The sequence below is a fragment of the Filicampus tigris genome, chromosome 13 (assembly GCF_054856515.1).
Source record: "Filicampus tigris isolate MCC_2025a chromosome 13, RoL_Ftig_1.0, whole genome shotgun sequence".
Lineage (NCBI taxonomy): Eukaryota > Metazoa > Chordata > Actinopteri > Syngnathiformes > Syngnathidae > Filicampus > Filicampus tigris.
In genome coordinates, this window is record NC_141229.1 from 8,465,625 (window position 1) to 8,480,780 (window position 15,156).

Below are 15,156 nucleotides of genomic sequence, written 5' to 3' on the forward strand. Positions count from 1 at the left end.
TAATTCACACTGTGTTTGAAGAAAGGCTTTTTAAATCATGCAAAGATGATCTCTTAGCTTATAGCATCGGCATTGTTTGAAAAGTGATCATTTCTCAGCAGACCTAACTTTAGGTACACACGCACATAATGAGATCCAATACAAAAGTCGTATCGAAATAGAGCAAACTGCACAAGTGGTTTGTGCTTCTTTTTCGGGGGTCTTTTTTTGTCTTTTGTGTAAAAGGATACCAGTCAAAAGTGTGATGAGAACGCGATACAATATGCATTCCCTCGCTCGCCCTTTATTTGCGCACCAAGCGATAAAACCGGTGTTAAGTGGGACTTTAAAAAGAATTTTTTAGACATGACTTGTGTAACGGAGAGTCATTTAGCGAACGAGCACAGGAGCTGCTGCCGGCCACAGCTCACACCCAGGCACTCGCATGCAGACTCACCGACGTCGCACGCCTACACGTGAACGCAGACATTACAATAGGCACAGGATTTTATATGCTGGTAAATTTTACAGTTTGCATTTTTTGGGGACTGTGTTTAAAGAGGAAGTCAACCCAAACATTTTTTTCTCCGTTTGCCGTGATTGGTTGTTACTTGAGCAGTTGTGATGTCATTTCTAGTCGACGGAAGTGACAAAATGGCCGCCCCCTGAGCTAGCTAAATAGGGCTGCATTTTGCTGCTTAACCCATTAAGGCCTAAAGCGCCTTTTTCAACAGCTCCCCAAAACCGTCGGTCGCCTTTGGAATTACCCTTGAAAACCTGACGTTTTCCCAGAAATTCAACACTTACAAAATAATTCATATCTCAGCCCCTGTAGCAGACCGAAACTTCATTCCAAAAGAATTAAAGAGCTTATACACTTTCACACAGGCAGAATTTATTATTATTTACTGTTTCAATCGAAGATGTAAAAATAACGTGTCAGTGCAAGAGACATCCTCTGCGGTCCCGTGACACCGCCACGTGTATATTCTGATGCATTAAATTGACTAAGAGACGGAGAATTGAATTTAAAAAAAAATACAGACGCATCCGCTCTCCCCGCTTTAAAGGTCGAAAGATGCAACAGCGCTCCCGGCTCTAGTGGTAGAAACGCGGTTATGCGCTCCCGTCCTTAATGGGTTAACCACAAAGACAATATTAATCAGAATGCCCTCTTTCAACTAGTGGCCTGCTTGGAACATATTCCTGAAAAAAATATTGTTTTGGTCGATTTCCCTTTTAAAAGTTGTTATACGTTAGTTGCGAGTCTCGAAATAAATGAATGAACTGTAATGAACAAGTTGTGCCGGCGGTTCAGGCTGGGCGGTGTTCATATTTGATTTCAGCAGCGCAAACATTTTCCGGGTAATTTACCCGTCATAATCCATCTTCATCTCAATGTGAATCCTTGCAGTGTCATCACAAGTGCTTCTCATCACCTCACCGTGAGAAGCAGCGCAACTCCTTGGCCGACCTTGTCCGCACTCTCGGTCGTCTCTTAATTACGCCTCCGATCGCATCTCGCCTTTTGCGGAGGGCACCTTTTGCAAAGGGACACGCCTGGCGCGACATCAAACCAAATGGCGACGCCGCGAGGCCCGCTTCCAAGGAGAAAATGTGAACGCTGTTTCGGACAGGTGCTTTGAAAAGGTGACAGTGTTCACCTGACTGGAATGTAATCGTGTGTGTGTTTGTGTGTGTGTGTGAGACAGTGTAGATGAATGGGCCATGATGGGAACAGGCTATTATTCTTGACTCGGCAAGAGGGTTGCTGCAGAATAGCACAAACCACAGTGGGGTCTGTACGCATTCTAGTTGGGATGCTCTTGTGATATGGAATTATTATTGTTGCCTTGGCCGTCCAGAAATCCCCCCCCCACCCCCACCCCCTGCCTGTATGTGCGTTCACCTATTCACAAATCCACTTATTCATGTTATTGTGCTCTTTCTATAGCACTCAGTCAAAAGATAACGCCAAAGCCGTCTCTAAATAGAAACTGGTCTCAAGGAAGTACAGTGAAGAGAACAAACCCTTGCGGAAAAGACTCTCTTAACTTCTTGTAACAACCCAGGCTAAAACGAGCTCCTCTTCGACATACAAAGCTTGTCTTTCAGTCGGGGTGTATCATTTCAACATAGCGCGAACTAGGGCTAAACAATTTAAAATAATCCAATTGTGATTGATGTCTTCCCATGTATTTTTGAACAAACACGGGCAATAAATTAACCCTCATAACAATAAACAATATCAGATGTATTATATATAAATGTTTTGGCCTTTATATTTATCTTGACTTAACCAAACTAAGATAAACACAAGTCAGTCAGTCAGATTTCAACAATAATGCAAGCAAATGTTTTGCTTTATCACTTCAACTATTCATGTTTCATGAAACAATGGCATGTAAATATTTGGACTTCTCACACAAAATAAATAAATAAAATATACATAAATATATATATAAAAAATGAATAAAATTAAGCCTACCGACCACATATTTACGGTTCATTTGGAGAAGCCTATCCTGTTATTTGAACAAACACAAAAAAATCACATCTTTGCTATGTACGTGCACAAGCCAAAGCCATGTCTAATATAAAAAATATTGCTTCGGGGCTATCTTTTGCCATCTTGTTATCAAGGACCTGCAGTATGTTGAAGTAGGTGGAGAACCCTTTATGTAGTCCGCCCATAGCCTTGCCTAACTGAAAAAAAGTGCTTTTCCGCCATTTTGTGTCATCGATAGGCAATTACAAACCTTTTCGGATGGGATGAAATACAGATTTGGACTTTTCTCCCCGCAGGGCTCGGTTCTTAGCCTTAGATTGAGTCGTATTTTGGGGGGTTTAAGTACACAGCATTAATAATTGTGACGTCTTTTCTGATTGAGGAGAGATCATTTGAGCAAATAGGGTTCCTGAACTGACATGTTCCTGTTAATATTCATACACCCCATCCCCCACCCCCCAGCGAGCATTTTACTGGCTCAAATGAAGTTTTACCCAAAGATGTGTTGCCATGACAACCTGGCAAATCCAATTGATCCATGTTGCTTCTTTGAACAAGCCTTTAACACGGCGGACTATATCGAATTCAGACATGAGAGCGAGGACAAATCAGATGACCCCCCCCCCCCCCCCTTTAGCCCGTTTAGCTTGTCGTGGGTCAATATTCCCGCTGCGGCAAATCATTTCCCACAGTCCCTTTCCATCACAGTGTGCGTGGCGGGGCCGCCAAGTCTCCCCGTGGATCAAAGTCGTGATGAGATTACGATCCGCTTTAATGGAGATGCTCGAGTCACACGGGTGGAGCTCGCTTGTAGGGGCCCCAGCTCATCATTTGCCCTGATAGCTTCTTAAGCTTGTTGGAGTGGGCGGGGCGCGGGGGCTTGAAACTCTCCTCCTAATGCGATTGGATGACTACGGCTGAGGTGTGCGGAGCAACAGTTAGCCGTAATCGTTTTCAAACAGGTTTGCAAGACTTACTTCTGCGCTTGCGGATTTGAATCTCAGCGTCCTACCACAGCTTGTCTGCACCGGGAGAACTTGTTTAAAACTACAAAGAACTTGTAACTTGTTTATATCAAGCCGTTGCTTTCAGAAAAGTGGAGGAAAAAAAAATCGCGATTACTGTGCTAAATAGGCAACAGAATTCCAGCTTGATAAGTCGTCATGTTTACGTTAATGTGCGCTTTTCCCACGGCTGTTCTGATTACGGTAATGTATTGTGGCACATGGAATTGGTGCATTGGATTTAACACTCGAACGCGTTGTTTTGTCTGCTTCCATCGAGTTTCACGATACATGTTACAAATGGACTGACGGTGCCATTTTGGTTTTGAGATGGACTCTCCCCAAAATAATTCTCAATCTACATTTTTATCTAGATTTGCGCCAAAATTCCATCTGTTCTTTCCTGGCCCATGCACCAGCCCTCAATCAAGTTCCATTGAAATTGATTAGTTTGTTTTTCCTTTAAAACAAGGATGAGCTCATTTTTAAAAAAAAAATTGTGATGACAATATATTGTTCCTCAAGGTTGGTAATAATGCCTACCGTGGCCAGCCAGAAAGGCTTGTAATTGCCTACAAATGCTACAAGGTGGCAGCAATACATTTTTTCTCTGTAAAGACAAAAGCCGAAGCTCGTCCTCTCCCTTCAGAATGGTTCTTTGGCTGCAAAATGCCACGAGATAGTGCCAAATCGCTAGTTTTATAATAGACAAGGCTTTGGCCTGAACACAAAATCAGCGATTAGGTGAGTTTTTCCACTGGATTTCATTAGATTGCGCAAGTGTACCTTATGGTGTGGCCATTGAATTTATGCTGGTGTGTATTTGACATTATTTTGGGTGCATCTCATTGCCTCTCTCGTTTGGCGCAGGTGAGGATACATTCATATTTGGCTTTGTGCCAATACAAGATGTGCGCAGGTGAGGGGTTGTAGCATTAAAAAAACAACAAAACAAAACTGATTTTTGTAACCTGCTGTGATTTTTAACATGGCAACGCTTCATTAATTCTGTTGGATTTACCAACTGTTATATTGGCTGTGTTTAATAACTGGGGAAAACAATACAGTACAATCCCACAAAAGCCGAGTTGATGTCTTTCTCGTAAACGCAGCGGAAATAAGCGCGCTGTTGGAGGTCAAACTTTGGATCATAAACTGTTTGGTTGTATGTGGTCTGCGTGAGAACACACGCACACACACTCGAGGTTACAAATCCACATGACCTTCATGCATCTTTTATGAGTCTTTGTGAGAACTGTTGTTCTTACCGAAGCAATGAGGATTATACACTACTTGTTGGAATATAAAATACAAACAACCTTTTTGGTACCGTCGGCAGTCATGAAGACTGCATAAGTAAAAACAGTATGAATGAAAACCGTACTCATTATACACAAGAGTTGTGATCAAGCCATGAACTACTGCAGCAGAATTATTGGAGTGTTTTTAAAAAAAAAAAAAAATTTATTTAATGGGGGTTTCCTTGAACTCTGCTGGCATTTTTAGTCCACATGCAATGATAGAAAGTCTTTTTTTTTTTTCACGTCGTATCTTTCTAGTGCAGGGGTCACCAACTCCGGTCCTCGAGGGCCCCGATCCTGCATGTTGAAATGTTTTCCCTCCTCCAAAACACCTGATTGAAATGATCAGCTCATCAGCAAGCTCTGCAGAAGCCTGATAATAGTCCTGATCGTTTTGAAACAGGTGTGTTGGAGAGGGGAGACATTCTAAAACATGCAGGATTGGGGCCCTCGAGGACCGCAGTTGGTGACGTATGTGGTTCAAATTTGGTGGCAACCGGACAGGAATTCTCAGACTTTTAAGTCACTCGGGGAAAAAGCAAAGCTAAATCCAATCCAAAATCTCAGACATCCTGTGTATTTTACAGCATGAGATTTTTTAGACTATTTTGTGCATGATAGACCTACCAAATTTCATGCTATGATGAGAAACTGGCTGAATTCCCCCCACCCACCGCCAAAAAAAACACCCACGAAAATTACGGCTGCCTCCGGTTTATTACATATTCATCATCCTGCATCACTATAAATGGCAAAAATGACCCTAAAATGGCAGCTTCAAAGCAAAATGACCGAATTTGTCTCACTTTATGTGTGTACTCGTGAAACACTTTGCTACGTGGACCTAAGGGAATTCACACAAAATTCTGCGGGGCACTAACAGGAAATTTTATGGGGATCACATCTGTTGTCAGAGCCGCTTTGCCAAAAGTTCAAAGAAAAAAAAATCGATCCATTCATTTTAACGGATGTATTCAACCATACTGTTACATTGATGAAGTAACTAGAATATTACATGAAAACATTCTTACAGAAGGTGCTGATTTAAGGGATACAAACAACGTCAGTCTCTTACCGTCCTGTGCATCTTGTCCTCCAAATCCTGATTGATCCTCTGCAGAGCTGCATAGCTGCTCTGGATCCTAAACAAAGAAGCAAAACAATTGCGCCGTATTAGAATGCAAAGCACAACATATGAAGAGCTAATAGCCGGTGCCCCATTTGTGCGCACAAATAAACTAGTAATCTGCACATACATTTATTATTTTATTTATTTATTTTTTTCCAAAGGCAGAACTTCAATTACAGCACTTCAACGGATGAGATTTGTGGCATATGCTGCATTATTGACTCAGATTTGAGATGTAAATCTACTCCAGATGAAACAGAGCGAATTGATGGTTTGCTCAAGTACGAACAGAGGAAGAATTATGTGTAAATATTTAATGAGCAGGCATCACTAAGCTTGTGCAGAGCACTTGAGCTCTGTTTTCCTTTATTGTTCGCTGGAAAAACAAATGTGTCTCTGCTCCGATGTTCTTTAGTAGGGCCCGACCGAAAATGGGCCAGAATAAAATTCTGACAACTAATTAATTGAAAAAAAAAAATCTATATCTGTCTTTGACGGTGGACAGCAGAGAACTGAATGCCTGGGAAGGTTTGCACCTTTTCAATTGGTTGCTTCCATCGGTTTCCCAAAGAGTGGCAAAGGAGTGGCAAATAGTTGCTAATCTTTGCAATCTAGCCAGTAATAGTTGGCATCTGTCTTTCGCAAACATTCGCGCGTTGACTCTAAGCATCGTGAAAAGTTGCAAAATGTCACTAATGACAGATGCAACCGCCTGATTCTCGCCAACATTCGTCTGGCAAGTTCACGAATCCCACAATTGCTACCTTCGCAAGCATTGAGAAACAACCTTTGACACTTTCAACAATAAAGATAGAAATTACAGGCACATTTGACTATTTTACAAGGCTTTGTACCTTAGTGCTTGGTTAACTTAACAACAGGGAGAAAAATCGGCAAAAATCGGCCCATTTTTTGGGCTAATTTTGAGTGGCAGGTGTTTGACTGTCATTATCTCCATATTCTTATGTTGTAATATGTTAATATGTTAAAAAAAAAAAAGGCCCCAAAAAATGCATTTTTTTTTTTTCAATTTCAAATGCATTTATCAGTCGATTCCTTAGTAGTACACTTTAGCACAGTCTCAATGGAAGAAGAGGGCCACACTTTGTTCTCATGATCTTGACATGGTGTTTTTCTTTACCACTCCACCCCCTCGCCCACCTCACCTCTTTAGGTACATTGTTGTTATTAAAAAAAAAAAAAAAATATGAATCCATGAATCAGCCATAGACAACGGCGATGAAATAACGATCCGAGAGAGGTTTGAGAGGGCGAAGGAGGCGAGTAAATGAACACATGGTGGGGGTAGCGGCGGGCGGGCGGGCGGGCAGGCAGTGATGAGGTGTCGCTGCTAAATTGATGGAGATCAAACAAGTGCGGCGAGAGCGGCCATTAAGGCACTGAGTTCTCATTTGCGACCAAGCATTAAGAGAAGCGACTGTTCGGCTCTTAGTGCCCCCTTGTTGTTGGAAGATTAAGCCGTATAATATTATTCCTTCCTCCCCCGATGATACCATCATGTAGCTAAATTTAACATACAGCCGGCGGGGAAAGCTCTTCTCCTGACTTCCTCTACTTAAGACTGTATACTTCAATTACATGAAATGTGCCAAGTCCTCTGACATAAAACACCTCTAAAGTCACACACAATATGTTCGGTGATACTGGTTGACCTAAGTCATAAATCATCTGTCCCAGAGTTATAAAAGCTTGATGGTGCTCAAGATGGGTGCCCTTGCGCCGTAGCTTGGGGGTCTGCAAAATCACCTGCAATCATTTGTGGTATCATTAAATAAAATTTGAAATGATATTTTTTCTTAAGGTATGAGTTGAATTCTTTCTGTGAACATGCCCGTAACTCAAAACACTCATATCTGAAATTATCTTGACAAATTCAAAGAAAAGGAAATGCCATTAATCCATTCCAGCCTAAACCCCCCATAAGAAAAAATGCCCCACTATAAAACTGTTATTTATTAAAACAGTAATACATAATAGCATGTAAAGAAATAAGCATTTTGCGCATCACGATTTAATGCAGCAATTAATTTCATTGTGCTTTTTCTTCTGATGCGCCCATATTGGCCACCGGGAGGTGGGACGATTTGGAGCATCCAGTGAGGCGCAAAATGTGGTACCGGTACCATTTGTCATGACTCATCTTCAGAAAACATGCAAGCCGTGATTGGTCGTTACCTGAGCCCTGAGCAACTGTGATGTCATTTTCAGTCGACAGAAGTGACAAAATGGCCGCCCCCTGAGATGGCTAAAAACAAGTGGATTTTGCTCCTCAACGCAATATTCATCAGAATGCAATGTTTTTGACTAGTGAAGGCTCATAGAACATATTACTGCAAAGAATAAGAGAAGTTTGAGAAAGAAGTTTGTAAAATGTTTATTTAACATACAATACGTTTTAATTGAATCATTTAAAAGTTTTTCTTTGACTGTATTTCAGCGTAGTGTTAATGTTCAAACGCTGTATACTGTTACAGTGGCTTTCAATAATTTTTTAATTAAGTTCTTCATGTGTGTCGATTATCAGATTACCCCCCCAAAAAATCCAAAACATGTTTGTTTTTTGGAGGGCTCCATGCCCGGGGCCGCCCCCCCCCCCCGAGTTATTTTAGAAATGCCACTGCCTATAATCCTACATTACTTGCACGCACCTGCGCAGCTTCTCCGTAAACTTCTCCAGCTCCTCCTGGGCCCGCCGCAGTTCTGTCTCCAGGTACTGGCGGGTGGAGTCGAACTCGCTCTCCACCATCTCTAGCTTGTGCGTGGTGTACGACAGCCGCTTGCGGAGGTCCTCCTTGTGGTCGTGGAAAGAGCTGAGAGGCAAAAGCGTTAGGGGGCGGGGGGGGGGGGGGGGGGGGGGAGTTAGGAAGTTGTTCATTGAGCCGAGCAAAGAAAAGGAGGTGGAGTAAACGCGGAGGTTGTGTGTTTGTTTTTGGATGGAGTGTAATTCAGTCTGAAAGTGAGAGCAGCGAGAGAGGTACCATGCGGGAGATGGATGGACGAGGAATACTAATCAGGAAGCATTCACAGGGAGGGAGCAGTGCTGAGAAACAAGCTCCCAGAGGTGGAATGGTGATTTCCAGTGCAAAAAGCCTCCTGTTGAATTTCTTCTAGAATCGAAAATAGTATGACCGGACCCTACGAGACATCACCGCTTTCTGTTCATTAAGTGCACGAGTACAATCTAATGAGATCCAGTATGAGCAAGCTATCAAACATTGTAACCAAATAATAACACTCATTTTTTCATTTAATAATACTCACAATTTTACTCATTAACCCTGTCAGGGAGTTATTAATTTAACAATGTGTTTCATACTGTGCTTGTGGTTACTACTGTGTCCAATATTTCTTGTATTATTTAATTACTTCAGCGGACCACATAGAAACACTTTATGCAGCTCATTTCCACGCAACGATAGGAGGCCTTTTCACGCTGCACTTAGCACAGCGCAGCATGCCGTCAACCAAGCCGTTTTGTGTACGGTATGTGCTGACGTGGCCCAAGGGCGCAACGGCGTGCCGCGCAGGTTGGCGCTCGGACGACTTCTCGGGGCGTCCAATAGGAGAGAGATGGTGGGGGAGCCTTTTCAGAGTGAAAACAGCAAGAGATTTTGGCACTGCGCAAAACGGCAGGGAGGAGAAAACCAACGTGGTGTCCGAGTGACTCAAGCTGGGCGGTACGAGAGTGATGACGTACAGTGATGTGGTCAAAGAGAAACTCAAGGAAGAGCCAAAAGTCCCCCAGATCCTGCTGTGCCATTACAATCAGATGAAGCCATACAACTTCTTTAAGCGGCTGCTCCTCTCAACCTCAGCCTCCTCGTCATTAGTGAAAAGGATTTCCATTAAAATGGTGGCAACTACATATTTTCAAGCTGCCATGGTCAAATTAAGTTCACCTGTAGAGGTTATAGTGCATTTTATGTTCATCATGAAATTTCACCAAATCCCCAAACATCACCTTCACTTCACATAAATGGTAGTATTCTGGTAAAACTCTATTGCGCAATATTTGCGCAAATAAAGGCCTCGCTCATAATCCACACCTTACTTGCCGTTTTCAATGCAATTCAATGTACCTTCGGTATGCTATTGAAACATTTCTGTCAAAATCACCATAAGGTGGCTTTGAGACCTCCCAATTTCAATTTGTACCCCCGAAACTTGAGATTTTTCATTGAACTTCATTGCATATTAAGTGGAATCTATGCTTTTAGAAATACATACTGTATTTGGTCAAGCTCCTACACTAAAAATAAAAAAAATATATGTTGTTTTTTTAAAAATACACTTAAATTAATTAACGGCAAGCTAACAATGTACAGAAACCTATGTGAGCTGGCTGACAGGATGGACAATGACGGGGTGGACATTTTTGGCATTTAATGAGCTCACAGTGGACCTTGATTCATTTAGCAAACTGACTGCGTACTGTTTAGACGATATATTTAACATTTCCTAAAGGGTTTCTCACATCAGTCCATATTTCACTATGACAGAGTGGACATGTTGCGCTTGACCGCATCCAACAACACGTGAACATGTAGAAAATTATGCAACAAGTGTAAATATTTACTCGCCTCCACTGAAGAAAGACAATGATAGTGATGTCACTGACAACATCAGGGAGGTTCTTAAAGGGGAAGTTACTCCGTAATGACAGGGTGGACAGCAATTTCAGGGACACATGCAGAAGGTTCAACATTATGAAAACTCCTGAAAAATATTCAGGATCAACTCCTTTTGTCAAATATCTTCTCATGGACCTAGAAATCCGGTATACAAAATGATGATTTCATAAATAAAATGAAGGAAACTATTTTAAAGATTCTTGTCATTTTACGGGTTTGTGTGCAACGGTTTGGCCATGACGACCGCGTGATTCGGTTCCGATGAAGACCCCAAAAGACACTTTGTAGTGATATTGACCCCAAAAATATAAGTGAACAGTGATTATACGAACACCTTTATTTGTGTAGGCCTACCAGTAAATATAATATAGTTCCTAAAAAAAAAAGAATGAAACATTTGACCAAAATGTACGTTTTTAACCCGTCACATGGTTATGACATATCTGCAATAACATAAAGCACTCCACCACCTGTGAGTGGCGTCTTGTTTAATTTGCTTTAATTAAGTCAGCGCGAGCGGCCTTTGACGTTCCCGCGGTTCGGCGGCCGATCCGTGACGAGAAGCGAGGATGACAAATGGCTATGAAAAGACGCCACATTAGCTTGAAATGGCTTTTTAATGGCGACGCCCCCCCACGGTGAATTCATTCCCATCCGTCCCAGTGAATGAAATGGATCCCCCCCGCAGTAATGAGGAACACGTTGACTCGTCTTACCTTCTTTTTTGATGTTTGCAACCATTTCTCTGGCTTTTGAGGGCTGTTTTGCCAATGTATATCTTTTTCATAGCTTTGTGTCTGCCTTGGCTCATGTGTGTGACATAAGTTGCTGCTGCTGCTGCTGCTGCCAAGATTGAACTCTAACCATAAAGCAAATCTCTTTAAGTTTTGTCCGGGGAGGCAGACAGGAGTTGGCTATCTGCGATGACCCTGGCGAGAGAGCAGAAAGGGGAAACAAACAAAAACAGCTTTTGAAGCGGCACACATTTGTCAGAACATTTTGTTTGGTTGAGCAGAGATTTGTCCGTTTGTGTGCATTGGTAAAAGCAGCACTCTTAGAACAGAGCATAGCAGCGGGTACGAGTCAAGAGAGGATGCGACTCTTCCTGTTTGATTTCCCATTGAAAATAGTCATGCTATTTATCCAAAACATTCCAAAGCCTTTAGAAAAATCATTCTAATGGAGTAAGCATCTACAATTCAGAATCTTAGTAGATTCAAATACTGAAAGAAAAATATGTGGGGAAAAAAAAATACTGAACAGTTCGAGGAAAGTTATAGTTTGTTAAAAGAATATAGAGAGTGAGTAAAACTTAAAAAGAAGTCCTCATTTTGGAGGGGGGTGTTATATGATGTATTAATGATAAAAATAATTCTTAAATCAAGACTAATGTTATTCGGTTACTATGTGAGTGGGAAATAATCAATATTTTACAAGAATTACCGGTAATATAAGGTGTAAAGTTGTCTGAATTCAGTGATTTTATTAATGATTTTTATGTTTCAACCATTTCCATCGGAGGTTGTTGTATTACAAGACAACAAACAATACTTGTATTATAATTGAATTATATGAACAAGTTGTAATATATGAAAAAGGAAAAAAAATGTTTTAGAGTGAGAATTTTAAGAGAATAAAGTTGTAGTATTTCAAGACCCAAAAAATCACAATGTGAAAAAAAGTCTTGATTTTACAGGCCTAAAGTATGAACTTTTGAAGGTCAACAATTTTTTTAATGGAAATAAACACTGATGTGAAAAAAAAATGAAGGAGGTGTGTTACGAGGGAAGGAAGTTGGAATTTCTTGAGAAGCTGCAATTTTACAAGGAGGGGAAAAAAAATCATCCTTTTTATTTTATGGTTCAATTTTAAAATTTGGGAAAAAGGACTTGACAAGGACAACATTTTGGGGGGGATTAAAGTTTAAAAAAAAAAGTAATATTTGAAAAAGAAGGAAAGAAAACAAGTTCATGAGAATAAAGTTTTAATGTTTCATGGGGAAGAAAATCCTAAAAATATGAGAAAAAGTCTTCATTTTACAGGTATAAGTTATGAACATTTTGTGGAAAAAGTCACAAATTTACAAGAATGAAGTCATTATATTTAAAGGGAAGAAAGTGTATTTTTTGAGGATTAAGTTCCAAGGATTGTTTTTTTTTTTATTCATGATTTTATTCAAATTTGGGGGAAAGGAAAAGGTGTTTTTGCAAAAACAATGTGAAGAAGAGACAAATAAGATATAATCTTACGAAAATAAACTTGGTAGAATTTTTTATTTTTTTTTAAACCGACTTTAGAACTGATAAAAGTCATAAAACGAGGTGAATAGCCATGATTTTATTAGAATTGTGTTGTAATATGGTGAGAAAATAGTCATAACTGCATGAAAAAAATTGTAATTTTACAAAGACGGTTTTAATAAAAAGGTCATAATTTTGAGAAAAAAGTAGACAAAAGTCATATATGAGCACAGAGATGATATTTTGAGGAAAAAGTTTCAGAAAAAAATAGTCACGGCGACTGTAACATTTCCCTTGACTACTTTTAAAAATATTAATAACTTAAGCATAAATTCATGAAAAGCACAAAAATGGTGACATTTGATATGGATATAAGCTAAATGCCGGAACATGTTCAAAGCCACCAACACTGACAGGGAACATAAATGGAAGAATAACTATACATCATTAAAAATGATTTTTTTTTTTTAAATGATTACATATTAAAAGTTGTTGACAGGAAGATGAACAGAAGCTGACCTAAGTTAACCCCCTCACATGAATTACAAGACAGAAAATACATTTTTTCTCCTTCAAGGCTTTGTTTCATGAAAAGAGGCACGCAGCTTGCAGACATATCGAGCTATTGACTGGCTGAGCGCAGAGGTCATTCCTCAATACATCAGTGCGATGATGAATGCGTGCGCGTGCATCTGTTATCCTACCTTGTGCGAACCTGATAACCCGCCAAGAGCTAATGTAAAAAAAAAAAGGCAAATGACCCTCAAGTAAACCTTTCCCGTTGCGCGCCTTTGCTTTATGCCGCTGCAATTTATACGCCGTGTGATCAGAAATTGGCCAATGGATGAAGTTCTGAGTGAAAGAAATAGCTAATGACATGGAAATTATTTCCCAAAAGCTCCGCTAAAATGTCACCCAAGTAGCTAAGTACGCTCTCTGGGTTGTTTTCCTGACCCCCGCGTTTCCTATAACCAATGTTGGGTTCATTTTGGCCCAGCAGATTGGGCTGAAGATTGGATTTGGGGCGGGCTTGAAGAGCTGAAACTTTTCGCCATTTTTGACAGTTTTGTCGTATGCTGAAGTTGAAGTAAAAAAAAAAAAAAAAAAATCCAACACACACGTCCGCGGTGCTCAGAATCTGCCTGCGCCTTGATGAAATCCACCAAAATCGCATTACACCACCTGTGCCACAACTTGGACCCGCTTTTAGATGGTTTCAATTGTAGTCTACTTTCTGTCACCACATTGTCAAGTGCACTGTGGGAGCGTAATAGAAAACCCACTCGGACCAGCGCCACGCACTTCCGAACCAGATGCATGACGAAAACGCCACTTTAAAAATGTGCAAAATATGTCTGTTTTTGATTGAACCCATGCACATCACAGTAGCTTCATGTATTAATTCATGAATCAATTTAATCTGTTAATCTATTAATCTGACTCAGGGAGTCAGGGCGGCGGCCGAATGTTGCCCACAGGCCGCCAGTTTCCTATCCCTGATATACAGCACTAACTACATCTAGTCAGCCAGGTCAGCCCAAAAGCATAAATACAAACAGACATTGCCTGGGGCCTAACGCTTATCTTCTCTTGCAGAGCGGCGCCGTTGTGCTGGGACGACAAATACAACATGTTTCGGCCTGTCGCCTTTCCTTAATGGCGCCGCGAATTTTGATTTGTAATCTGCCTCTGACAACGGCTTAGACTTCTTTTTATGTCTGCGTGGGGATTTGGTTTGGTAGCGTTACACATTTGAGCTGTAACATTGTTACTTTTTTGAAGGGGGTGGGGGGGGGGCAAGAAAATGTCAGTGTTCTCCTAACCTTACGACTGTCCAACAAAATGTGCTGCATGTAAACATGAATATAAATCTTATCATCACGCATATACTTACAAACATTGCATCTTAAAGGGCAGAGGATAGAGAAAATGTCATTTACACCCAAAAACATTTCCTGCCCACCCTTTCTGAACTGTTTGATTAGAAAGTAAGATTACATTGGCGTGTAATCTGGCCGTTTATTATTATTTTGAAAAGGCCAAATATCGGCCAATATAATCGGCCAGCCGATGTCGGGCCCTAATATTTGTACCGTTTCAACCTTTCACTTGACTGTAAGGAGTGGAAAATATTTTGCTTTCCTGAAAATTCCCTGCTAGACATTTCCACATCTTCTCTTAAGCAGCAAAGTAATCATAAAGGCATAAATGCAAACCGGCGTCGCCTGCAGCACTACTTTTATCTGCTCCCGCAGAGTGGCGTGGTTGCGCTTCCACGCCAAATCGAAGTTGCACATTTTTCTGGCCTGTCGCTTTTTGCTTAATGGCTCCGCGAATTATTA

At 40.9% G+C, this 15,156-nt stretch overlaps 2 protein-coding genes across 4 annotated transcripts in view; one reads left to right on the forward strand and one right to left on the reverse strand.

Moving 5' to 3' along the window:
• Window positions 1-15,156, forward strand: part of wdr25 (WD repeat domain 25) — a 100,122-nt gene that overhangs the window by 49,429 nt on the left and 35,537 nt on the right. The window lies entirely within an intron of this gene.
• begain (brain-enriched guanylate kinase-associated) overlaps window positions 1-15,156 on the reverse strand; it is a 133,800-nt gene that overhangs the window by 16,937 nt on the left and 101,707 nt on the right. For all 3 annotated transcript variants that reach the window (XM_086048901.1, XM_086048902.1, XM_086048903.1), the window contains 2 exons: window positions 8,592-8,753; window positions 5,869-5,935 (listed from right to left, as the gene is read on the reverse strand). In XM_086048901.1, the coding sequence (XP_085905027.1) occupies window positions 5,869-5,935; window positions 8,592-8,753 (229 nt within the window). The remainder of the gene's footprint in view (window positions 1-5,868; window positions 5,936-8,591; window positions 8,754-15,156) is intronic.